Source organism: Mastigoproctus giganteus, chromosome 1 (genome assembly GCF_048544385.1).
Source record: "Mastigoproctus giganteus isolate SK-2022 chromosome 1, ASM4854438v1, whole genome shotgun sequence".
Classification (NCBI taxonomy): domain Eukaryota; kingdom Metazoa; phylum Arthropoda; class Arachnida; order Uropygi; family Thelyphonidae; genus Mastigoproctus; species Mastigoproctus giganteus.
In genome coordinates, this window is record NC_143575.1 from 268,749,684 (window position 1) to 268,777,344 (window position 27,661).

Below are 27,661 nucleotides of genomic sequence, written 5' to 3' on the forward strand. Positions count from 1 at the left end.
TGTCTGCACTGATCAGAGAACTTCATATCTGACTACACAATTACCCACAGGCCTTTTTCATTTTACACAACCCTGAGTGTAGTATCACATAGCTGGTATGGTACCGTGGGATTACTGCTACCAATGTGTACTTTGCATCTGTCAATGTTAAACTTCAACTGCTATTTCTCAGCCATCTGGCTAATGGGCTGAGAAATTGCAACTAAAAACTGGCAGAGTGCATGCAACTCTTAACAGTGAATAATAGTAAACGTTATAGTTATGACTTAAGGTACTGTTGGTATAATCATATAATGAAATATAGAAAAAGCTTAATAGTTCGGTACCTACTCGTAGATACTGAACAATACTGAATCAAGGTCAGTACCTAAATTAAGTTCAGTAGCTATGAGGTAGGTACTGAACTATTAAGCTTTTGCTATATTTCAATGTACAGTGAATAATAAATAGTAAATGGTGATACTTCAAGGAGATACACTAACATGAAATTTAAATATTTAAATTAAATTCATAAATTATACAAGCATTCATAAATTTTATTGATCATGAGATTATATATTTTTGTGAAAGTATTTTCCTGCGAGTCATCATTTGCCTGATGTGCAGGAATGCACATCAGGCAAATCGGCACAGATATGAGTGTCAAGCTGTGATGCTGTTAAAAATAATAATTTCAATATTAATTTGCCTGGCGGTAAGAATTTGCAGTAATGTGTACTTGTGCACTGGAATCACATGACATCTTCACAAAAAAAATTTCAGAAAAGAACACTTCAAGGTCAAAAATATTAACAAAATGCCATATGCTAACCAGAATCATGCATTCACATAGCATTAAATTTTCATCTCTCTCTTTTTTTTTGGAAGAATTCACTACAAAAGGAATTTCAATCACATGGAATTTTTAAGAATAGTCAGACGCAACTAGATGCTAAGTTGCAATTTCAGTAATCAACTAATTGTCTAACAAGAAAGAAATTAAGCAATTTATTGAAGTAAAATAAAGCTACTTTTACCAATTTTATATCTGAAAATATGCTTGAACAACATTATACCTCTTTCAATGAAAGAAGAGCCTTTCCATGTCATAATAGAAGAAATTAGAGCCATCTGGAAAAATAAACAAGTTACTGATTATAAAATATACCTTAGAATTTACTGCAAACAGGTGGATTGGTTTCTCAGAGAATTAAAGGATTCTCACAATAAAACCTTGAAAGGTCCACCTTTCACTGAAAACTTGCAAAATGAATTCGTAAAGGACAGTGCATTGTGGGTCAAATTATAAATAGAACTAGGGCTCAGAATGGAATGGAGACCACCAGAACAGCATTCCAGTTCATCAAGTGCATACTTGATTATTAAAAATAAGATATTTTATTCCATTCCATAAAATTTTCTATTTACACTCCTGAATATAACCTTTAATATATAGTTTATATATTAAACTCCTGAATTTAACTCCTGAATTAAACTCCTGTTTATATATTAAACTCCTGAATATAACCTTTAATATATAGTTTGGAATTTGGAAAGTAACTAACAATTACCACCACAGACAGCTGGGAAAAGGGACTGCTCCAAGCCTCTTTGATGCTATATAATATTGATTGTAGAGGGCTTCATCACCTAGCACAATAACACCACTCTGCCTAATGAAAGCTTAAAATGGCGTAAACAATATTTGACTTCCAGAGAAAAACTTTGCCTTCCCTAATCTTTTCTATAATGCAGTACGAGTTTTTTTTTTTTTTTACAGGCTGACTGTGGACTGTATCAGAATTATAGCTTTATCTTTGAAAGTAAAACCGTCAAAGTTAAATGCATGATGATCGAACAGGCAGAAAACAGAATCAATGCGATAGTAGAACTTGCTACATCGGTAGGAGGAGAAGGTTGTGATGATATGACTACTGAAGCCTTTGTGGGTAGCACACAGTTCACAGAATCACCCAAGCTGGAAAAGACCCAAACTCAAATCCGGTCGATGAAGGGATAAATTTTTATGGGTCTTTTTCCGCAACATGGCTGAGTTAGTCGGGATAGGGTAACATGGTTTTTTCTCCCAGAAACTATGGTTTTTCATCCAGCAAAACAGAAAATGGACCTCAGGGCACAAGCAATTTTAGACAATATACACACAGTAACATAGATTTAGTTGCCTATGCTCCTAAAAAAATAAAAAAAAGATATGATTACTGAAAATGTTCAAGAATTATTGATAGAAAAAGAAGCCGGCTTAGTGGATTTGGTGCAAATGTCATCGGAGGTAAAATCAAATCAATTCAAATGATGATATTGCAGACGAAAATTCTAAAGTTCCCAATTTTAGGCTAAAAAGCATAGGGAAAGGCATAAAGTTAGCCGAGCAATTAGAATCTTATTTTTTGAATGCAGATTCTTGAATGAAAGGAGTTCAAAGATCAAAAGAGAGCTTCAAAAATGCTTTTTTTTTTTTTTTTTTTTATGAAAACCCTAAACAAGAGAGATATTAGAACCTACAGTACTTAGTACCGTGCTTAGGTTGGAGGTTGAGAAGATGAAAGAAGATATTTGTTGACATTAGACTTGAAGTAAGGTTGTTCCAGAAAACGGCAGTTGAATGAATAAACGAGGAAGATGAAAAGTTGGTTCTGTGAGTTTGAAGTTGGACAGAAAATGGATGTTGGCTGGTGGCAGCATGTGTTCGGACCATTTTGAAAGAGAGAACGGGAATTATAGAAGCCAATTCAAAAGAACAGTCATGTAAGTATCTGTAGAAAAGGCATGCAGCAGAAACAGTATGTCTAATTTGGATTGATTAATGACTCATCTGTTAGAGAGGAGTCATTAATTAACCTAACTGCCCTCTTCTGAATGGAATCTAGAAGCCTGAGGGAGGTTTAGGGAGCACCACCCCAGATGTGGGAACAGAGTGAAAAGCTGTTTCGAAAAAAAGTAATGCTGACAGTGAAAGAGAAAACCAAGTTTTCTAGATGCAGAGGAAGCAATATTTGTAATGTATCTGTGGCAAGAGAGATCAGAAGTCAGGATAATCCCCAAAAGAGATATATCATCTTGCCTAGAAATAGGAGTGTAACCAAAGATAAGCATAGGAGCAGAAGAATCCTTTTTTGCGAGATATAAGACAAGATTGAGTTTTAGAAGGATTGAAATCAACTAAGCTGTCTTTGCCCCATTGGAGAATCGGCTTGGAGACCGGCGTTTAAGGAATTGGTAGCGAATATTCAAGAAGTTGAAGCTTATTGAGCAGGGCAAGGTTCCTCAAACTGGAAAGTGGAATACAATGTGCTATCATTGGCAAAACTACGGATACAATTTCCAGTCAATGGAAGAAGTTAATTAATATAAAAGAGGAAAAGAACCTTGGAGGACACCAGCATTAGTATAGAAGTTAGAAGACAGAGAGCCATCTGCCATCACCCTCAGTGAGTGATGAGAGAGAAAACTGGATAACCAATTATAAAAAACAGTTGGCAAACAAGATGGAAACTTGTTTAGAAGACCTTTATGCCAAACACGATCGAAAGCCTTTGATATGTCAAGAGCAACTGCATGTGTTTCATCGAACTTTTCCATTGAATTTGTCCATAAATGGGTAATGTAAGCTAGAATATCACCAGTGGATCGACACTGACTGAATCCATACGTGCAATCGTTGATCAGACGGAAGGTTTCTAGGTAGTTTAAGAGTTGGCAATTAATTGATTTCTCCATTACTTAAGACAGGGTAGAAGTAATTGCAATGGGGCAATAATTGGATGAGAGGGATTTGTCACCCTTTCTGGGAACTGGCTGGATATGAGCAAATTTCCAAGCAGAAGGAAAAACACCTTTGGAATAAGAAAGTGAAAAAAGGCTGCAAAGAACAGGAGTAAGTTCAGGAGCACAGGTTTTGAGAACAACTGGAGAAATACCATCAGGACCTAGAGCTTTCTTTGCATCAAGATTTGTCAAAATCCTTCTGACATCCTTTTGACAGAAGACCACAGGAGGCATTGAATGGAGCATGTTGGGAATGGTGCCTATGCTCCTAAAAAAATATGATATGATAAGATATGATTACTGAAAATGTTCAAGAATTATTGATAGAAAAAGAAGCCGGCTTAGTGGATTTGGTGCAAATGTCATCGGAGGTAAAATCAAATCAATTCAAATGATGATATTGCAGACGAAAAACTATACTAAGATCATTAATACACAAGTTGGAAGAAAAATGGGATGCTAGCAGGTCAGTTTTATCCTTGACTGAAGTGACAACAGAACCACCTGGTTTTGACAGAGCTGGGCAAAAGTTGCAGCCAATTGCTTTGGCAAGAGACCAGAATGCTCAGCTACCGTTAGGGCAAGAAGCAAGTTTTCTACTCTTAGCCTCTTCAAAATCTAGTTTGGATTGATTAATTACTGCTTTACAATTCTTGCGAGCTTTGGTGTAAGCAGAAAATTAAACTGAAGAATTGGAAGCAAGACAATTGCGATATGCAACATTCTTCTCTTGAACAGCCTTAGCACATTTATTGGAAAACCAAGGTTTAGATAAAGGACGGGATTTAAAAGTGGAGTGTGGAATAAAGGATTCCATTCCTACAAGGATAATTTCACTGATGCAATCTGACTTAGAAGTTGACATTAGAAGTTTTGAAACAGTAATCCGAACAAGGAAAAGAAGAAAACAAATCTCGCAAGTTATCCCATTTTGCATCCTTGCAATGTCGAACAACATGAGGTTGGGAATAGTCATGAGATAAAGGCTCCATTGGAGAAGAGACAATCATCAAGTTATGATCTGAGGTGCCTAAAGGATCACTCACTTCGACTATGTACTTAGAAAGGTTATTTGTGAGAAAACGATCAAGTGTGTTGGCTGTATGGTTAGGATTATCTGGTATTCCAGTAGGTAAATGAACAATCTGTGCGAGGTCATTAGTAATTGCAAAAGCCTCAGCATCTCAACCAGTCGGGTCGGTGTGACTAGAAATGAAAGCCAGCTGGAGTTGTGAACATTAAAATCAACAATGAAAATTACCTCACTGTTAGGAAAGGTGGAATGGAGAAAGTCAAGTTGCAAAGAGAGGAAGTCAAAGAACTCCAAGTGATTAGTGGAGTTGGGAGAACGGTAGAGACTACAGATGAATTTGACACAATGAGGTAGAGAGATTTTAAGCCAGAGAAGATCAAAGAGAGGAGATTCCAAATTGCCAAGTCTCTGACAGGGAATATCAGAACGGACATATGCACAAGTACCACCTTTGAGGCGAAAGGAATCATACAGCAAATAATTTGGACATCTGAGATGAGCAGTAGTTGAATCAACTGATAACTGAGATTCAGTCAGAAAAAGTACATGGGGTTTGGAAGACTGCAAGTGGAAATGGACATCGTTGAGATTAGAATCGAGACCACGTATATTTGTGAAATGAATTAGGAAGTCCTTGGGAGGTTTAGATCTTTTCGCAGATAAGCTTGCTCTATTATTTTGACAATTCATGGCGTATTCAATAGTAAGAAAAGTGGGTGGGACATGCTGTATGAAGTAATGAAATTTTTGGATATGGCGTACATGTGGTAAGAATATACCCAGATCCTTGACATAATGTGGCCTCAACAATGCTCCCCGCATACACACTACTCGGACTCCCTCCAGTCACTATCTGGCAGAGTAGAGGTAGCAAGATTATACATTAGCTGATTCGGAAGCCTCCTAGAAAGTTATCAACAGGTTCGATCCAATGTACTAACTAGCGGCCGGCCTACGAACACTGTTTTAGAGCTGTACCCTCGAAATGTAAGGAAGATTGGATCTCGCCATGATGTCCATCATAACCTCAAAAATCATCAGCCATACTACATGATGAAAGGGATGGGAAGGAACTTAGCTCTGGAGATATGAAGTGGGTTCCACCACTTCAAGCCTACAATAAGCAAAGTGGTTGTATTGCACTGGTTGATGAGTCATCTACCACCTAGTATTGCCTAGTAACACAGTGGGACAGCATTCCTCCATGTGGTGTGGGTGGCACACCTCGATCCCTACTTACGTTGGTTCACACCTGGGTGGTTACCCACAGTGTGCTTGCGCATGGGGATTTATACCCAGGAGTTTCATACATTGAAATTCAAAGATTTATCAAGCAAAAGCAAACGAAATCCAGAATGCTGTATTTTTGTTAGCTTTTGGAACGTAACCCCCCTTTTTGTACTTTTTCTTAGTCTCATATAACACAGTTTCGCACAACATTTTACAGGAATCTAATAACCGTGTCATTATACAAGGGTTACTTGTATATACATATATTTTTCAACATCTGTCCTCTCATCCCTCTCCTTGGCTTCGGAACTCTCATTCCATGCGATCAGTAAATGTCCCACCTTTCTATTCAATGAAGCAAAAATTCTCAGCACCCAACATGATTACACGGAACTATTAATTTCGGAGACACTTGAAATTAAATTACATCAAAATTTAGTCAATGTACGTCACCCCTACCCCATCTCAGATTCCTAGTCCTTCACGTGCATGCAACAGGACCGGAACTAATCTCTATGCTATAAAATTCCCCTGCAATACTCGCGGTTTCACTTTCCTGTGATCATGACCCTGATCGAAAAGGCCCATCCGCTTCAGAGAAGTAACAAAATTCTTCAGTCTCAATGTTTTATAGGATTCTTAATTTTTTTATGTTTTAATATTAGTTTTTAAAGTATTAAGAGTATGGATTCACTATGTATTTATTTGGTCTCAAATCATTTAAATTGTTTTTAAAATATGGATATATTGTTGTATTCTCTCGCTCAAAGACTGGGGTGGTGATTCGATGTATTTTGGGGTCCGCAGGTCTCCAATTCTGGGGTGCATTGGGTGGTTGTGTTGCCTATGAGAGAGCAGAATAAATGTAATCGATTTGTATAATTATTCAACTATGGAGAGTATCAACACTGAAGTGTTCTACAAGACATCATAGAAATAAATCTTCATTTATAAACTAATATATATTTTTCATGTTATTATGGTTATACTCAAACCACAACAGTTAAATTTATATATTTGTCCAATAATTTGAATTTCAATTGCTCGTCATATCCACATGTTCCCTGTTCTATATTTTCCCAGGGCAACATATAGATATGATTTTGCATTCTTTTTCATAAATGAAAAAGATTTCTATAAAATGAAAAAGTTTCTATAGTCTTGTTCACGTAATCATAATTTCAAGAAAGAATTCATTTAATCAAAATGTTCTCTGTAAAGCTGCTGAAAGATGATTTAAGATAAAACCATAAAAATAAACCAAAGATAAAAGGCACATATATTATGGGGGGTGGAGACAAAAAGTAAAGTTCCCTTGACCATACTATTTTGCATAAGCATGTATAAGCATTTTGGAATTACGCATTGCATTATACATTTTGAGCACTATTTTCCTGCATAAGAACCAGTTAGGGTATGACAGGAGTTTCCATATATGAAGTTCATTTCTGTAAGTATCTAACCTTCATTGACTCGGCCACAAATGAACTACATTTTTGACTTCAACGTTTGATCAATATCTTTGAGTTCCAGTATGTTTTTTCAGCAGTCAGAAAAGTGAGTTGAGGGAGTAAAGTTCCAGGCGTTTTGGTGGGAAGTTGGCAGCCACCTGCCAACTTTGCAACCAAATGATTGCAACAAGCTCAGATTTTGATGTGCACTGTGTTATAATAAATTATCATAACTATCATTTCAGGTGGTAGAAAATCATTACTTCAGTAATAAAACAGAATCCATAAATTTTATGGTGAACCAAAAGACTTTTACCAATTTATTTAGGAAATCAGTACAAAATACCAAAATCCTGATGGTATGACTTTTCCGCTTGATGAATACACTTCAGACAACACCTTACACTGTCTCAGTTCACAACATCCACTAGCAACAGTGTCAACACAAGCATAAATTAAAATTGGCATAACATATAAAAAGCTATAGCTTATGGAACTTTACTTTTTCATCATCCCTCATAATTAGAATGGTCAACCAAGTTCTGTCAAGTGCATGCAAATTCACATCTCCAGTTCTGTCACTGCTATAAATAGTAAAAACAGCAGTAAAATTAAACTGCTGAAAAGACTTCTAATCGGCAGACAGATAAAAGTAAAAGCAAAGAAATAAAATCAGGATAAATATAGCTCCCTTTTGTGGTTAATTTTTAAGTTAGTATTCTTCTGATTTTTTAACTTACATGATCTTTAAGTAACTTTACAGGGAGTTGTGTGTTCCTCTAAATGCTTCTATATCCTTTAATGTTTCAGTTTTCAATGAATGCTGAATTTGAAAACTCTGATATTTGCAATATACAGAAACTATCTCACTAAAAACACTAAAAAGTTAAATATCATTAATGATGCTAATACAGCTTTAGATAAAGAATGGAAAAAATTAAAGGGAATTTTATTGGAAGTTGCAAAAGAAGTATGTGACTTCTAAATGGCAATCACAGAAAAGAAAAAATAAGAATTTTTGTGAATAAATCTAATAAATCCTTATTGAAATATAAAGTGCAAGGCATATATGAGAGAAATAAAGAAGAATCTTGAGTAAAGGATTCTTCTTTAGTTTCGAAATCTTTCCAAATACCTTCACTCAAGGTTTTGGGATATTGAAAAGAAATATCAGGGAGGTCAAAAAATGTTTTGGCATCTAGTTAAAAATCTTAACATGGGGGGGGGGGGGGGGATATAACTAAAACAATCAAAAATGGTAAGAATGAAGTTAAAACCAGAGGAAAAGTTATTTGTGAATATGGAATATATACTTTGATGATTTTCTAAACAAAGGAGCTAGAGAAAGGTTGAAATGGAAAAAAATTTGGATACAATCTCTATTATTGGGACAAAAAGGTCATGGAAATTAATAAGGATGAAAGAAAACAGATGAAATTAGACCTGAAATGCTAAAAGCTGAAGGGGAAAATAACGTCAAATAACACCAAATTATCCAGGTCATTTTACAAAGGAAAAATTGGACTGCAGCATTATATGTACCAATATACAAAAAACACAAAATAAAACTGGATATGAAAATTAGAGGAATTTCATTCCTTGGTGTATCGGGTAAAATTTAGGCAAGTATCATAGCAAAAAAGGGTAGAAGCAATGCTGAATTTCACCGTTTAACAAGAATTTGTCAAATTCTTATTATATGACTACTTGTCTCATCTGATTTATGTAGTTACACTAGTCAGTAAGACAAACAGGGGATGTCAGGTCAAATATGTTGGATTGTACTACAACAAATCACAAAAAAAAGTGATGAGAACATCACAAGAATCTCACACGATTTGTTAATTTAAGAAGCCTATGATGAAGTTCCAAAAAATTTGCTTTTTTATATTTTACAAATATGACATCAAGGATGAAGAATAATTTCTTTTTTATGGGGAATAGATGCTGTCGGCATTTAGTTTATTTAGCATATTAAAATCTTAAGCAACTCAGTCTCAGGTCTTCTTGAAGATACCAAGTTTCCAGACAATTCAATATGCAGAATCCAAGTCTTTCTTGGTTAGACAAGAAACTTTACAACAGATCTATATCCTTCTAAAACAAGGTTTACAAACCCCATATACAATATTCAAGATGTGGTCTAAACATTGTTTATATAATGGGATAATCACCTCTTTGTTCTGTTGGCAAAAGTTTCTGTATGCCATTAACAAAATCCCATGAGTTCCACAGCCACCTTTACAATTAGCCCCATCTCTTTTTAATTTTTCATGGTACATTACTCTGGGATTTACTTGCATTTATCACTGTTAAACCTCATGTTGGATGGACAACTTGCGTGATCGAAACCCACTAATATTTGTAAAATCAGACAAATGCTAAATTATTGTGATTTTCTCTTGTAGAGAATCTGTGTCCTCATTTTGAATTTAAACCAATGTTTTGAATTTAATCAAGTAAAAATAGAATAATAAATACAGTCGATTCGGGTTAATTGGGACACATCAGGACAGATCACTTTGGCCCAATTAAGCAAAATTTTAATGAGCTGAAAAGAACATTCTAACAGAGGCAAAAAGGTATGAATAAAATAAAGGGAATGTGGTATTTAAAGAAAGCACACTGTATTTAAGTTATATTGATACAAACATTTATTTAAAAATAACTAAAGCTAAAAGCAAACAAAATGTACATATGTACATATAATGTACATATGTAAAATGAAGATATAGTACAGAATAATGTCCGTCTCAAGCAAAGATTACACATTACTTAAGGGTTCTTACTTTGAAAAAAATTATGAAGTGTACCCTGACGTGTTCTCTTTATGGACCGCAACTGAACAAAGTCACCGCAGGTATCTAATGCTGATAAAGGATTGCCTTCATTGCCTTCCTGCATGAAATAACATCTCAATTCAGCGATACATTTCCTGGCATCCTGGTTAGTCACTCACTTAGGTATATCATCGTCATCATTTTCTTGGTCGTTTGGTTCTCTGAGTGTTTTTCCGCAATTTGTTCAATAATTGTTTCCTCAATCTTCATCATCGTGGCATTGAAGGTCATCGTCAATCGTTAAAAATTCTTCACAATTTTGGACCTGTTGCAGTTCCAAAGTCATTTCATTTTCTGTACAGCTTATCGTGTCTGAATCACAATTAGTCGTGAAACCACACTTAGCAAAACAATTCCGAATTGTTTTGCTGCTTATTCCTCGCCAGCTATCAGCAATAAATTGTATAGCTTTTAACATTGAAACTTTTGCACTAACCTCTATTGATTTCAAAGATGATGTCAGCAGATTTTCCTCAATTGCTTCAAGGATGTGATTAACCAGCTTTCTGCGATAATAGGTCTTCAAATTTTTTATAATTCCCACGTCCATAGGTTGTATCAGGGATGTGGTGTTAGAGGGGTAAAAATTTGAGTTCAATATTTTTTAAACCAGCTACATTAGAGTGTGTGGTGCAGTTATCCGATGTCAACAGAATTTTTCTGGACTTCCGTTGCAGTTCCGCGTCCCAGTTCATTAGTCACTGGGTAAAAATATGTGGTCATCCACGCCTTCTTATTGGCATAATATGAAACTGTCAAACTGCCTATTGTAAACCCCTTGAAACAACGAGGTTTTGTACTTTTACCAATGACCAAAAGCTTGAGTTTATCATTTCCTGACATGTTTGAGCAGCACAACACTGTTACACGATCCATTGCTTTCTTTTAACCGGGAAAGTGTTATGTGTTGATAGCTGAGGGAACATTCCGGCGTAACACACTGATACAGACCTGTTTCATCGGCGTTGTAAATGTCAGCCCCACTAAATTTTTTAAGCAACTCTGGCAGTTTTTCAGATTTCCATTGCTCAGCACTCGTAGCATCAGCACTGTCCTTCTCGCCATGTGCTTTTTTGTAACTAATGTCATGTCTACACTTCGAGACAACCAACCATCCATCGTTTTGAAATTTACATGACCTAGCCTTTTGGCTAACTCTTCTGACTTGGTTTGTAGCATAGGGCCGCTTACATGCACTCCTCGTTTAGATACAGTGGAAAACAATTGATTCAAAGCATCTTTGACGTCTGGATCTTTGCTGTTGTTGTTGTTTGGTTTTTAGGAGCATTAGCAACTAAGGCCATATTGCTCCGGAATATGCGGTGGTCATTCCTTGACCTTTCCGCATCCTCCATATTTGGTGGTGACGGGCTCGAACCCCGGTCTAATCAAGAAGCGTGTGGTACGCACTGCTGCTCCTTCCCACCTGGCTACGGAGACGCCTCTGGATCTTTGCCTTCCCTCTTTCGCTTATGAGACGTTTTCTTTAAATCCACGTACACTCCTCTCTAAGTTTTTCTTGTTGCTGTAGCAGTCGTGAAATTGTAGATTTTGGCACCTTTATTATCTCTGCTAGCTGACGATGACTGATGTTAGGAGATTGACTTTGTATCTTGTCAAGAATAGTGATTTTTTCTGAAAGCGACAAATCTTTACGTGGCATCTTGACAGGGGTCTTAAATGTACTGAAAAAAGGGAAGGGGGAAACCAAAATCAATGCACTGTTTGGTACAGTTTTTAATCCATTATAACCCACAAGATGTATACATATGTACCTAGTGTGATCATAAACAACTGCAAGAAAAATTTCTTCCGAATCCAATTACCACGACACGGAACAAACGTAAAACAACCACTGTACAGCACGACTTCGCAATAACTGATTCGGCTGCTGCCCGCATGATCTCTTTGTTACGAACCATCTAAATTAGTTTATTGTTCAATAAACTATATTTAGATGCTTGTGCATGCCATCTACATATAGTTTATTGTTCAATCAAGACTTTAATTGCCCCAATTAAGCGACGAGTTGGCGCAAATAAGCAGAACAAATTCAGGCAAAATATTTTTGTTTTTGTTCTTCATAATTTGCCCCAAATAAGCAGCTGCCCCGATTAACTGGTGCCCCAATTAACCTGCACTGTATAATAAATAGGATATTAAGAAATATTAAAATATTACATTTTAAGTCACAGGGATGGGTAGTCACATACCCGGTTTTCCGAGTGGAAACTTTCATATTCTTTCTAAATGATCCTTATGCTGATCGAAATCCCTAGATTTACAAATTCCTAAAATATTAGTGAAATACAAGGGGGGGTGGGAATTTTCCTTCTATCCTGCTTCTCTTCCTTTCACCTACTTACTCATCTCCCCCCATGATTTTTAAATAGGGCAATGGAATGTGCAGGGGCTATATATACACCACCTTCGACACGTGTTCACTTCCCCTTTGAACATGGTATAAACAAAAAGCCCCCCATAAAACTTTGGGTAATTAACTCCCATTATACTTCTAATTATTAACCATGCATGGATTTTAAGTTCAAAGCTTTTTATTCCTTTCTCGTGTTGCAAGGTTCTTCCATCTTTAAGCAGGTCTTTGAAATAATTTTCATCTATTCTGATTACATCTTACGTGGATGCAGTTATTCCTGAAAAATATCTGAGGTAAGAAATTTCCTGACTTAAAATATAATATTTCAAAATTTTAATATCGTATTAATCATATTTATTATTCTATTTTTATTTGATTAAATTCAGAACATTGGTTTAATTCAAAGTGAGGACACAGATTCTCTACAATAGAAAATCACAATAATTTAGCATTTGTCTGATTTTACGAATATTAGTGGGTCTCAAATCACACAAGTTCTCTGTCCAACATGTCTAGTTAAGTTTCAAGACAACAAGATTTCCATAATGTTTTTTATTCAATGTCAATTTTAAACCTCAACTGACATTTTCCAGCCCATCTGCTAAGTTTATGGAGATCCACTTGAAATAACATACCGTGATTACTGTTTTTAACCACTGTGCTCACCTTTGTATCATCAGAAAACTCAGACATGAAACTTGAACTAACTACATTAATATCTTTGAAAAATATTAAAAACATGGGGGGGTGGCCAAAAGTAGACCCTACTCATGATATTAATTCATGAAGAGCTGTGTCCATAACCACTCTGGCTGTAAATATTCAACTCCTTTATTGCTGAATGCACACAACATGATTAATGAAAATTGATTGATGCAAAGGTGGTGGTGTCTGGGAGTCTGTTCACATGAGCCATATTTAAATATTAATGCATCCACTAAAACTAAGTGTTTCTAAGATCTTCCAGAAATGTCCCAACTTTTAGAAACCTATACTGATATTACAAAAATAAAAAATAAAAATAAACTGACCTTGAAATGTCATGGTTTCTTGGGATGATATTATCAGTCAGTTAAAAAATCCAATTAGATTATATAGTAAATTCTCAATTATCCCAATGCCTGGGGAACTTTAAAATTCGGTAAAATTATAAATATGATTACTTAAAAGTATAGGTGATAACATTACATTCTGCATTATACTATAAATTTCACAGCATCTAACATTCTATTTTTATGACAAATCAACTATAGAAGACCTGGCCTACTGCATCTGCTACTCTTAACACTGGCAAAGTTTTAATACACTAGTGTATCATAACTTCATTCAACTAGCAAAGCATTGCAAATGTAAAATTATCATATTGAGAAGAGTAGTAAAAGTCATTCAGAAATAACTTTCACAATGCATTTTGAAGTTGATAATCCTACCAAACAAGACTATTCTTATTAAAAGGAATGAATGAATAATAGAGAATTCCAGAACTAGGGCATAAATTCAAATTACAGGGCAAACTTGAGGTTAAAAATATGTACAAATAATCCACAAAATAAAAAAAATAAAAAATTACAGTAAATGTGACAAAAGAGTAAATATCTATATACGTACATATTGTATTCATATTTATAAAGGTATAATAGTGTGAAAAGATGTAGCATAAAGTTTAATATAAACATATAACTTTTGAAAAAGGAAAACAGCGAATTTTACTTCAGAGAAAGGTACTACATAAATTTCCAAGTGTCACCTTATCAGTGAATGTGGTGTCTCCTCGTTACACATGGTTGGATTGAGATTCAGTCAATACTCCAGCTTCTTTTCACATTTTAATGAGCTGAAGAAGGAACAACCCTTTTCTGTTTTAACACAAAGGTGCATAAACAGAAATATAAATTTAAAAAAAAGCCCCACCTTCAAGTTTTTAATAGCACAGTAGACAAAACAGAAAGATTACTGAAATTACTATTACTAGTGTGAGCTAATAGGAACTAAACAAAGTTAGTAATGCAGTTTCTCAGAAATTCAAATCTTGTCTGCAGGAACATTACAAAATGTAAAAAATAAAATACCTATAAAATGGATTCCACATACTTAATTTTGTTACTATATTTATAGGGGAAAGAAATTGTAACACCTTTCCATCTCTTCTTTAAAAGCATTTATCTAATGCTGTCGTACCTTTTTGGTGGAAATTTTTCTATTCATGTTTGAACATGAAAAATTTCCACCAAAAAGTTATGACAGCATTAGATGGATGCTGAACTATACTCTGCTGCAATTAAATAGGTTCAAAGTTAGAAAGTTAACAAAATGAATGACCAAAGTCAAGAACATTTGTTCCCTTATTAATAAAAGCATTTAATGTGCGATTCACATTTCTCTTCATATTTAAATCGTTCAGCTAACATACAATAACTTGGAATTAATTAAGTACAGAATCTCCGATCTGGTATTCTGAAATCCAGCACTTCCTGAATTCATGAAACTTATCCAGTGAAAAACTTTAGTATCTAAATGGCAGCAAACATGATGACTACTTTAGAAACAGGTAAAGCCATTTCTCAGAGAATGTGCATTTGGTCACTTAGGTATTAAACAAATGACACCTGCCCAGTTCCCAAAAGTGCCTTATTTATTAGCATTATGCTTCAAAACGTTTACTGTCTAAAGTATGCTTTCAGTAGTTTCCAGTTCCTCTCCCAAAACTTCACCACAAACCCTATCAGCTCTGAAGCTAGTGCTTGTGATGGGAGAATTAGAAACATATAGCATATTTAGGCAAGGAGGGGTTCTTTACAGACATGATTACACAATATTGGTTGAGGCATGACACAGACAAGTGGTCAAGAGCAAGAGTACAGCAGCACATTTCTGAATGTACCACTGTTGAACCCCAAGTGACTGCTAACTACAGTTAATGATCATATTCACTGTCAAAATGATTAACACTCTAGACTCTTCTGACCCAGTGGCTGTGCCAAATTATAGAGAAAAATCTCAAAATCCGAAAACATTCAATCTTAAGAAAGGTGGGGGAGGGAATAAAACTGGATTTGCAAAAACAATGAGAAACTTTTGAAGCCATCAATGACTCAGGACAAGTAATCTACAAGAAAAAAAAAAGTGAGATAGCAGGGTGTACACTGGGGAGACAGGGCAGGTTTGATACTAGAACTAAGGAGCACAAAAAAAAAGGAGAAAACAGGTAAAACAAAATATCAGAAGCCCTGCATCTGTTTTCTTTTGCTTCCTGTTGGTATGAAGTGACAACACAGCTTGTTAGAGTTCATACAGAAAGAGAGACTAGCAATGCCAAAAGTGGTTTCAGCAGCAGCACAGCTGCAAGTCAGTCAACTTGTTGTACCGAAGCAACATGTAATATTGGAACTGGCAAACTTAAGTGCTGCCATCTCTAAAATAGGAATTTTTAATATATTTGAAGTAAGTGTATATTTAGGAAAAAAAACTAAGTGGTGAAACTAAAACAATGGGAACCAGCTTAAGAATTTAAATTTGCTTTAGTTGGGCAATGTTGTAAACACTGAAAATTCAAACCCAAATGATTTCCTTGATTATCCTATACCAAAGCTTTAAGTGGAGTCATAAGAGATGTAATAAAACAACAGATCAATGAAATAACAATTGCAAATGGCACACTAGCAAAATCAGGAGAGGAACCAGCATATGTATCATATTTGTCAGTTGCAATATATATTCAGTTATATTTTTGTAAACAGCAGCATATGACATTCTTTTTAAGGATCAAATATTTAAAATGGCAAAAACTGCTAAACATATTATGCAAAGTATGCATGAATTGAAAGAGTAAGTTATATTTTTATAACTTGCTTCTACTAACTCAGTATTAGTAGTAGTGGCATGTGATGCAAGAAAGCAAGTGTATGAGCTTATGCAGCATAACCCCAAAAAAAAAAAAAAAAACACACCATTCCCTCCAAATGTCTGTCTGGTTCCTCTTTATTGTAAAATTGTTGTATTTTAAAATTGTAAAATTGTTGTATTTTAAAATTGTAAAATTTTACATCATATTGTAAAATTGCTGTTTATAACCAGGGTTGTAGTGCAGGGTATATGTGGGTATATGCCAAATATGCTCTGGATTTTTTTTTAGATGAACAGTGTATACCTTCTGGATTTCTAAATATATATGTAAGGGTATATCCTCTGTAATTCGATTAATAAGCACAGTACACTCTCTGCATACATAACATTCACAGAGTATACCTTCTGCTAATTTTAAGACTACAACACTGTTTATAACCTAAAATAGTATATCCTTAAGGAGTGTATGGTTGGGGGGAGAGAATCCTATAGTCTGATCCAGAATATAATCCAGTCCACATTACACTATTTTCTATGGAAAATGATTATGATTTCCCAGACGTTGGTTTTCGCCAATGCAATGATTTCCAGGAATACTTTAATAGCATAACTCAAGGTTGAAGGTAGGTGGGGGAGGAAATTATGTACAACCACTCTGCTACAGTAATTGTTAGATTGTGGTCTATGATTAGTTGCATTATACTTGCAAACTGATTATCCTATAAACATGAGATCATTGTAAGAAATTAACTATTTTGAAATTTAATTATTTTAAGTGTATATAATTGCTGTTAAAAATATTAAACATCTTTAAACAGCAAAGATGTTTAATATTTTTAAAGTACGGCATCGTAAAGGGAAAAAAAAAAAAAAAAAAAAAACTACAGTAACAGTGCATTTACCACTTAAGATTCTTGACCCATTTTATCCACTGATGGTAAAATAATAAAACAAAGAAAAAATATTTACATCTGATGTTGGCAAAACACCAGATGGAAGTATCCAACAATCAATCACAAACTAGCTAAAAGCAAATTTTCACACTCTATCCTGCAGCCATCCCTTTTCAATTTATGCCCCTTATGTCTACTGTCTGAGAAAGAGTGCATCCTTAATATGTATATAACTAACCTCTAAGAATCAATAAGTTCAGAACGTCACAAAAGTTCCATTGCATTTGCTCTTTATTAATTTGATACTGGATTATTTGAAATACAACCTATTTCGAAGCTGCTATTCCCCCAGCAACGATATAGGGTTTTACCTGCATTTTAGGATGGATTATTTGAAATATGTCTATAATGAAATTCAAAAACTGAATTGAGCTCAGCAACTTATGAATAGCTCATATAATTTGAAAAGACTGAAAACATTAGGGTAAAACATCATTATAATGAAAATTTGCCAGTGCCTCGCAAAATTTATCATTGTATAATTATTACACATGTAATCAATTTGCTTACCAAAGGGCGGGAGGGGGAGGGGGGGACAGATTGTTAATGACACATAACATGCAATTTTTCAATACAGATATTGTGCATACTGAAGTGTCCAAATGTACGCACTCAATTTGAATAGAACAATAAAAAATGCACTTCAGAGGAGGGAGGTAAAACCTTTCCCATTGGAAGATTAAAAAAATTAACAGAAAAATTTCAAAATTAGCAAAAAGATTTCTCATATATAATAACAAAAATTGGCGAGTTTCATATTTGCTGAAAAAAGTCATGCAGCTCGATGCACACTGAGTGGACAGAAATCATGGGATGCCTACCTAGTAACGGGTAGGCCCATCTTTCAAACAGATAAGGGCAGTCGCACTGCGAGGCACTGAGTCTGCTAGTTTACAAATGCATTCCACAGGTGTTTCCATCCATGCTTGCTGCACCACTGTCCATAATTCCATCGCATTCCTGGGTGGAAGATTCAAAGCTCGAATAGACCTTTCCACAGCATCCCAAAGATGCTCCACAGGGTTCATGTCCGTTGAACGGGGAGGCCATTCCATTGTGGTAAAATCTGCGGAATGCTCTTCGAACCATGTTCTAGTCACCACAGCTCTGTGGGGAGGAGCATTATCCTGTGGGAAGAGTCCATTGTCCTGTGGGTGCACGATGATCATGAAGGGATGGAGATGGTCTGCAAGGATGGACACAACCTGAACCATTCCGAGTTGCATCTAGACATAAGAGGTCCCAACATGTGCCCCAGCTGAACACCCCCAGACCATTACCAACCATTCACCTGCCTGAACAGTTGAAAAAACTGGAAATGGGACTCATCAGACCAGGAGACCCATCTCCAATCATCCGGAGTCCAGTGCTGATGTTCTTTCACCCAGTTAAGGCATAGAATCCTGTGTTGTGGTGTTAGCAATGGGACTCGGTGGCTCCCATAACCTATTGCAGCTGATGATCTCCTGATGGGCTTGGTAGAGATGTTTCTGGCACCTCTCTCGTTGAAGTCGGTGTTTACTTGTGCCACTGTCATTCTCTGGTTGGCTGAAACAATGTGAGACAGACATCGACGGCCAAGTTCATCCATCAGATTTCTGCCCACAAGAAATGGCGTATCCCCAATACACTCTTGATACTGTCAAATGCGGATAGTGCAATTTCTATATCACCTCCGCAATAAGTGACCCATGCATCAGGCATCCATTATCATCCCTCTTTCAAAGTTTGTTAACTCATGACATTTATCCATACTGACATCAAATTACCATCTATGCGAAGGCAGTGTACCTATATACTCGAGGAGCGGTGGGTTTGTTCACTAGCAAGAGGGGTGACAACATCGCATTGCCCAGGAACCAGGTATCCCGTGAATTCTGTCCTTTCAGTGTATATGAGCTGTATGTTAAAACAAATGCTGTGTAATCTTTGCAAAACATTTGCTATTTCTCTGTTCTAGCACTGCTGCCCGTTCAATAAACTTTGTAATATAGTGCTCAACTACTTTTGATAATTACAATTAGGTATGCTAATCATAGAACAGCCAAGCAAAAGCCCAGTATGGGGAGGTAGGGCTCTCATAACATACATTTGATTACAGTTGTAAAATTTTACCTTGGTTGTGTGGAATTAAAATATATTTTTTTGTGTGTACAAATTAAATCGCTATCTACAGAGGAGATTAACCACAAAACTGCTTAAGATGCTTTTCTCCTGCTTTCAATATTACTTTGTTGAACCATGTTAAAAGACAAAAGATACAAGACTTTATTTCAAATTAAACCATTCTAACATCCTGAAAATTTGTACATTTATTTAGTATATAGTTGCATGTAATATTTTCCTTTCAGGGTTAATCTTTTCATAAATAGCTACTTATTTATGCACACAAAGAGAGAGAGGGAAAAAAACTGATAAACAGATTTAATTCCATAACCAAGGTAAAATTTTACAACTGTAATCAAATATATATTTTTCACCAGTACTCAGAGACATTAAGCATTTTCCTGCCTACCACTCCTAGCCACTCTAAAGTGACATTAACTGATCACCAGCTAAAGTAGTGAGAGCAATCCATGTTTAAAGTTTACTGAGAGTGATAACACAAAAAAAAAAAAAAAAAAAGAGAAATGTTACTCTTTTATTTGCTTGGATTACAAGTATTAAACAGCAGATAATATCCAAAAATATGGATACTCTCTCTTTAGACTGTATGTACAATTATACATAATAAACAAAAAGTACTTATTTTTTTTATGCAAAGCTTATATGCATCAAACTGTATAATGGCAGCAAAAACAAAGCTCAGCAATCTTATCACATGCAAGAAATTTACTGAATTTCTTCACTGCACAATTGTTATCTTTCTCATGTTGACTAAATTAACCAACAACTGTGTATATATATATACTATCATTGATTTATATTAAATATTAACATAAATTAAATTATAATAAAGGGAATAAATAAATAATTAGGCGTTCATTAGAGGCAGCGACATGCAATTCCTCCATATGAAGCTGAAATACATCCAATACTTTAAATTAAATAAAACATAAGCCAGTAGTATGGCAAAAACTATAGAGCGAAAATTAACATAAAAATAACCCAAATAAACAAATGAACGAAAAAAGAAGTAGACATAATAGTAGCCCGATAACCCTTATGTAATTTCGAGTTTTAAATCCGATTAATAAAACTATACAAACTTTAGAATAATGCCAATTATATAATAATTTAGCGGTACCCCCCAGAGGTTCCAGTTCCGAAAGATGTGAAATATCACCAAAAGAGGGTTAAAGGAACTACCAAACGATAACAAAATCAAAATAAATTAAAGTAAAATACAGACTGACCATTATGCCCCATATCGACAGAGGACCACGAGGCCAATAATGGTCATGGAATCGCTGCATTTCAATCGCTATACAAATCGTCGCCTTGATGAAAAGATCGAAGTACCATTTCACCCTCCCTCCTCCGATCGATCCACCAGTGCAGAGGATTTGCACGGCGGTGGTCCACCGCCGTGCAACTTTAACCCTCTTTTGGTGATATTTCACGTCTTTCGGAACTGGTACCTCTGGGGGGGTACCACTAAATTATTATATAATTGGCATTATCCTAAAGTTTGTATAGTTTTATTAATCGGATTTAAAACTCAAAATTACATAAGGGTTATCGGGTTACTATTATGTCTATTTCTTTTTTCGTTCGTTTGTTTATTTGGGTTATTTTTATGTTAATTTTCGCTCTATAGTTTTTGCCATACTACTGGCTTATGTTTTATTTAATTTAAAATATTGGATACATATATATATATATATATATATATATATGTGTGTGCAGTTAGTTGGTTCCAACTGTACATATATATTTAATTTAAAATTCTGCAGTGTTAATAAGAGTGGCAAAAAATTTCTTCATTAATTAATACTGACACGTTCTGAATTTGTGCATACACTTTGAACCTGTTTAAATCCAAATGGATGTATTTCGGTTCTTTCAACTTCGAATTATTGAGGTTTTACCATAAATACCATATTGCCAAAACTTGCATGTTTCAAAGAAACTTTTACTGATACAGTATTTAGTAATGCATCATCTCATCAGTTGCCTTTACACAATTTATCCTTCTCAGCAGACTCGAAACTGATTTTCAGCAGGAAGGCATTATCTTGTTACATTCCCATTTAAACACAGTAATCAATTCAGCTTTTGCACACTTCTTCAAACCAAGGCAACTACAGACTTGCAATACAACATGGTGTGATTTCATACCGAAACAGAAAATGCCCCTCCCCATAGTTCTGTCACAGAAGAAAGAGGAAGAGTGTAATCATCTAAAATGTCAATTAAATACCATGGCATTTATTGTCCAGGAACAATGACTAATGATAATTCCCAAACCAAAAGGTACAAACCCAGACAATAAATAGATTTTTCACAATCTGAAAAAACACACTGGTAAATAATGTTCTCTGGGTACTTGCCAGACCCAAGCAGAAAAATGAGATCAGTAAACCAAGTACCATAATCTGTCACTTCATCATCCATAACAAAGTTTTCCTACATTTCAGATACCAATTATGATGGGTCGTGAACCGGATAATTATGTATTACATGTTGTGATGTTCGGTTTTGTGTTCCTGATTGATAGTATTCACATGCAAGAAATTCCAGTATTTAATGAGGACTGGACAGTAATCACCATACCACTGGAGATGCTCAATGAGTCATACTACTGAGCACTTCCAGTCTCTTTCTCTGAATTTCTGCAGCACACCCAAACATTTCCAAACTGCAGTAGCACTACAATGTTCCAGTTAATTACATCAACCACCACTGATCTAGAACACGGGTCGGAAACCTGTGGCTTGTGAGCCACATGCAGCTCTTTGAGCATTTAACTGCTGCTCTTTAACTTTTAGCCTACATGAAGCAAAGTTTCAAATGGAGTTAGAGAACTTAAAAATCAAGGATATGTGGAATGCAAGACTAAAATGCCTTAAAACTGAAATTGAGGGTTTGGAAAGGCAAAAGGCTGCTCTTGCAATTCTACATGAATGGATGCCAATAGACGAGTTGAAAAAACAAGACCAAATTGTGTTCAATGCATGGGGTACCGGACACACAAATTTGAAAATATTTGTGTTTGGACTTCTCTCAGATTTTTGTTTGACAAATTTCTGCGAGCAAATATTTTCGACCATGAACTATATTAAAAATAATCAAGAAACTGTCTGAACAATGCGAGTCTCTCAGCATGTTTAAAGATGAAAATTAAGGCATACTTGCCTGATGTTGAGAGACTTGCTCAAGAAGTTCAGTAGCAACAGTCACATTAATTAGAAATATTATTAATAAATAATATTTCAAAAAATATTTTTTTTTAATAAACCATCTTCCCACTCTATTACATTTCTTAGATAACTCCCCCCCCCCAGTTTGAGCTGAAGTGCGACTCCTCTTCGGATTCTCTCTTTTTTTTAAATTAGATCAAAAATGGCTCTTAACTTAAAAAGATTGCCGACTCCTGATCTAGAACATTGCAGTTTTACTGCAATGACTTGAACAGATTGATTTCTAATGAGAATCCTATGATAGCTTCCCAGATGTAAGTCATTAAGTTCAACACCTTTAGTCATCTAACTACAACATCATTCTGCTTACTTTTAGTATGAATACAATTACTTTTATATCTATTCCTGACACATGGATGATGAGTATAGTTTATTTTCTCAAATTCCAAGAGCAACCAGATGCTTTTAACAATGTGTGTGCATGTGTGTGTGTGTGTGTGAATTCAGTGTTTTCTTGTGATGTGCACAACACTTTGAAGCCTGCGCCTTTCTGGGTCGGTCATGTTACCACCAAACTTTTTTTGGGGTAACATGACCCAGAGAAAGAGATTTCAAACTTCTACACATAACTGGATACAAGTTTAACCCTCTCTCTCTCTCTTTCTCTCTCATGTAATTTTAAACAGTTTAGTCATTAATTAATACATATTTCATCTCAGAAGACGGATTGAAATAAGTTAATTTGAAACCATACAAATAAATATTGTATGGTTTTCAAATTAAAATGTAAATTTCCTAAATTAAACAGTCTAGTATGTAGTAAAGTGTCATTCTTTCACTTGTTCTATACCTATGTTAAAATTATGCCCTTTAATAATTAATCAGTACATTCACTCATTTTCAAAAAATAGATAAATAGAAATCATTCTGGGAACATTCTTAATGTAATACCTATTACTTTTCTGTATGACATTAGTTTTTCTTATGATACTGGACAGGTTCTTTGACCATGTCCAGTAACATGGAGAACTCACCTGAAAAAAGACAATGAGAATCTTGAAAGGGTCCAAAGACAAGCAACCCATATGGTGAGATCAGCAAAAGGGTGACAGTATGAGGAAAGACTCCAATTATGTGGGCTACAGAGCTTGGCAACCAGGCACCTCAGAGGGGACCTGATTGAGATTTATAAGGTTCTAAGAGGGGTTAGTAAAATGAATGAAGGCAGAATTTTCACTGTTATAAAGAAGTCCAGGACTAGTAGTGGCAGTGGCCATAAATTCAAATTACAGTGGAAAAGGTTTAGACTAGATTGTAGGAAGATTTCTTTTAGACAGCGAGTCTTTGATTACTGAAACAAGTTGTCTCCGCAGGAAGCTGAGGCAGACAATTTGCATAAATTAAAAGGTCAACTGGATTATTTTCGTGAGGAGGTAAGTGCATGATTTTGTGTTACTTACTTTTATTTATTTATTTATTTTTTTTTTTTGGCCAATGCATAAAAAGTTACCTAAAAAACACAGTATAATATGTTTGCCACCAATAAGTTATTTTTGGGAAAACGAAGAAATAGTTTAAAATAATACACTTTATTATTATTTTTTAAAATTCTGAATAATAAACAAATAATATCTTTAGTAACAGCAATCTTGTTCTTTGAAGGTAACAAAAAAAGAAAAGGGAAAAAAAAAAAAAAAAAAACCCTTAATATGTTATGACCCTGGGAAATGAAGCAGTGTGTCTATATGAACACAGAGCAGTTAAAAAAAAAAAATTACGGCTATTTTCCCAAATTAAAAATAATCAATGATGCAGATCAAAATTGATCATTCATCAGAAATATTCAAATTTTTACTTAAAATTAAAAAAACATTTAAAAAATATTAATTTTATTTTATTTCTGGTGCCAGAATGCACCCACCAGAGGGTTAAAATAAACACCAAGGTAACTCTGAAAATGAGAACACAACTATAGGAAATTAAGGACAAGATAACCACTTCAGTATATTGTGTAATCTGTTCACATATCATTTGAAGTTTCTGCAGTAGATTTGGCAATACTGGTTCATTGCAACCCAAGTGGCAATCCTTGTTCCCAGGGAATCTTCAATAATAATGCTTGTAAACTGTTCCTGGTCCATGTTGAACTACACATAACATAGTTTTATGAAAAACTGAAAAAGCCTTTACTGAGTTGCTCTGGTGCACAACAGAAAATGAACCAAGAAATTTTCAATTCAGGTGGGAAAACACTATACACTGTTTATAGTGATATCAAGCAATACAGTATCAGTGAACATCCTAATTCCAGTAAATAAAACTACCTCGTTTTAAAGACATTTAATTTATATCAAGCATAACAAATCTATATTCTAGTTGGTACATAAAGACTATTAGCATTCTTACCTGTATATGCTGGTAAGTAACCTGGATTATATGGCATGTAGGCTGGGGGTTGACCAGACAACTGAGGATGCATCTAAAAGGATATATGATTAAAACAACAATAACAGGAAATATCATATCATTTTTCTGTAACTAAAATTCTTTAAAACTATTAATAGGGACCATAGAGTTAACTAGCACTTCACACTAGAAGCAAGAATTTAAGTTCTAGTACAGTAGATCTAACATTTCCAAAAATGAACGATTACTGGTTTTTTCCCCAAAAATGAAAGCTTTCATTCCATCATGGTTCTCCCACCAGATTTCAACACCCAAGGTATTCACAGTGTGTTGAAATTTGTCCAAGAAATGACTATTCTCTTACTTCAAATCTTGTAGTATGCTGCCAACAGATAACCCAAACAGAAACTGCAATGAGTTAAAGGGAATGCTTAACTCATTAAGGGAGGCATTAAAATCAGTTCTTTAGGTCTAACTAACACTTAATTTTAGGGATGATTGTAATAATAATGTAGAAAAACATTCTACACTATTATGAGAATAAAAGCAAAAGGACATTCTTCTCTATAATGGTACTCTGAATTTTTTACAGCAAAGCTATATTTTTTACGTAAGATTTCAGAAGAATTGCCATATTTAAATTTTGCGTCCTGGAGAATTCCCAATAATTAACATATATAAATTATTGCAGTTGACTCTTCAATTAAAGTTATTTGTACAGCAAATAAGTTCAAGAGCAGAACTCCAATTTCTTGTAACAAATAAATAAAAGAACATACAAAGACACTATACTCGCACACGATGGCAGATGCAAAATCTCTCCAAAGTACTTCACAGTAGCGGTATAACTTCGAAAGAAGTGCCGGAAGTGTTTTCCACCACTGGCTTTACACATAATAACTCACATGATTTTAATCTCTTGAATAGTCATGATGAGGAAATCTTACATTCAAAAACCATTCCTGGAAATTTTTCTTCACTGATTGCAGATATTTATCACTATTTCTAATTCTTTCTTGTCTAAATTTGAAGACAATATGCAAACCACCTAATGTGAGTTTTCCCCCCATGAAATTTGGAAATTTTATAACAGAAATGCACATATGTACATTTGAGTGAACATTGACATCAGAAGATTTAAAACCATAATCTAGAAATCTTGTAGATCATCCCATTTTGCATTCTTGTAATGTCAAACAATGAGGTTGAGAATGACCACAAGAGAAAGGCTCCATTGGCGAAGAGACCATCACCAAGTTATGATCTGAGGTGCCTAGAGGACTGACCATGTACTTGGAAGGGTTATTTATGAGAAAAAGACCAAGATATAAGACAAGACTCAGTCTTATCTTATATCTTGCAAAAAGGATTCTTCTGCTCCTATGCTTATCTCTGGTGACACTCTGATTTCTAGACAAGTTGATATATCTCTTTTGGGGATTACCCTGACTTCTAATCTCTCTTGGCACAAGCACATTACAAATATTGCTTCTTCTGCATCTAAAAAACTTGGTTTTCTTTTTCACTCTCGGCATTACTTTTCTTCCAAACAGCTGTTCACTCTGTACAAATCACAAATCCGCTCTACCATGGAATATTGTTCCCACATCTGGGGCGGTGCCCCCAAAACCTCTCTCAGGCTTCTAGATTCCATTCAGAAGAGGACAGTTAGGTTAATTAATGACTCATTTCTAACAGAGTCTCTCCACTCGCTGTCTCATAGACATACTGTTTTTGCTGCATGCCTTTTCTACAGATACTTCCATCGGCACTGCTCTTCTGCATCTTCATTTATTCATTCAACTGCCTTACAGTCTACAGAAGTTCAAGTCTAATGTCAACAGATATCTTCTCTCGTCTTCTCAACCTCCAACTCAAGCACAGTACTAAGTACTATAGGATCTAATACCTCTCGTGTTTGGGGTTTTCATTAAAAAAATAAAAAAAATAAAAAAAAAGGGTGTTGGCTGTGTGCTTAGGATTGTCTGGTATTCTGGTAGGTAAATGAACAATCTGTGCAAGGACATTAGTAATTGCAAAAGCCTCAGCATCTCGACTAGAAAATGAAATCCAACCAAAGTTGTGAAAAATCACCAAGGAAAATTACCTCACTGTTAGGAAGTTGGACTGGAGAAAATAGATTTTTAAAGAGAGGAAGTCAGAGTTACAAGTGATTAGTGGAGTTGGGAGAAAGATAGAGGCAAAACAGATGAATCTGATGGAACAGAATGGGAAATACTGATTTTAAGCCAGAGAAGATTAGAGGACATTCCAAATTACTAAGTTTCTGACAGGGAATATCACAGCAGACATAGGTGCAAGTACCATTTTTGAAGCGAAAAGAATTGTACAATGAATAATTAGGATTATTCATTGTACAATGAATAATCCTAATTATTCAACTGAGACGAGCAGTGGTTGAATCAACTGATAATTGGGATTCTGTCAGAAAAAGTACAT

The 27,661-nt window shown here is 35.0% G+C and overlaps 1 protein-coding gene across 1 annotated transcript in view; it reads right to left on the minus strand.

The window, feature by feature from the left end:
- Window positions 1–27,661, minus strand: part of LOC150091961 (pleckstrin homology domain-containing family B member 2-like) — a 183,800-nt gene that overhangs the window by 67,685 nt on the left and 88,454 nt on the right. The window contains exon 7 of the mRNA XM_090377547.1: window positions 25,202–25,274. Within this exon, the coding sequence (XP_090233673.1) occupies window positions 25,202–25,274 (73 nt within the window). The remainder of the gene's footprint in view (window positions 1–25,201; window positions 25,275–27,661) is intronic.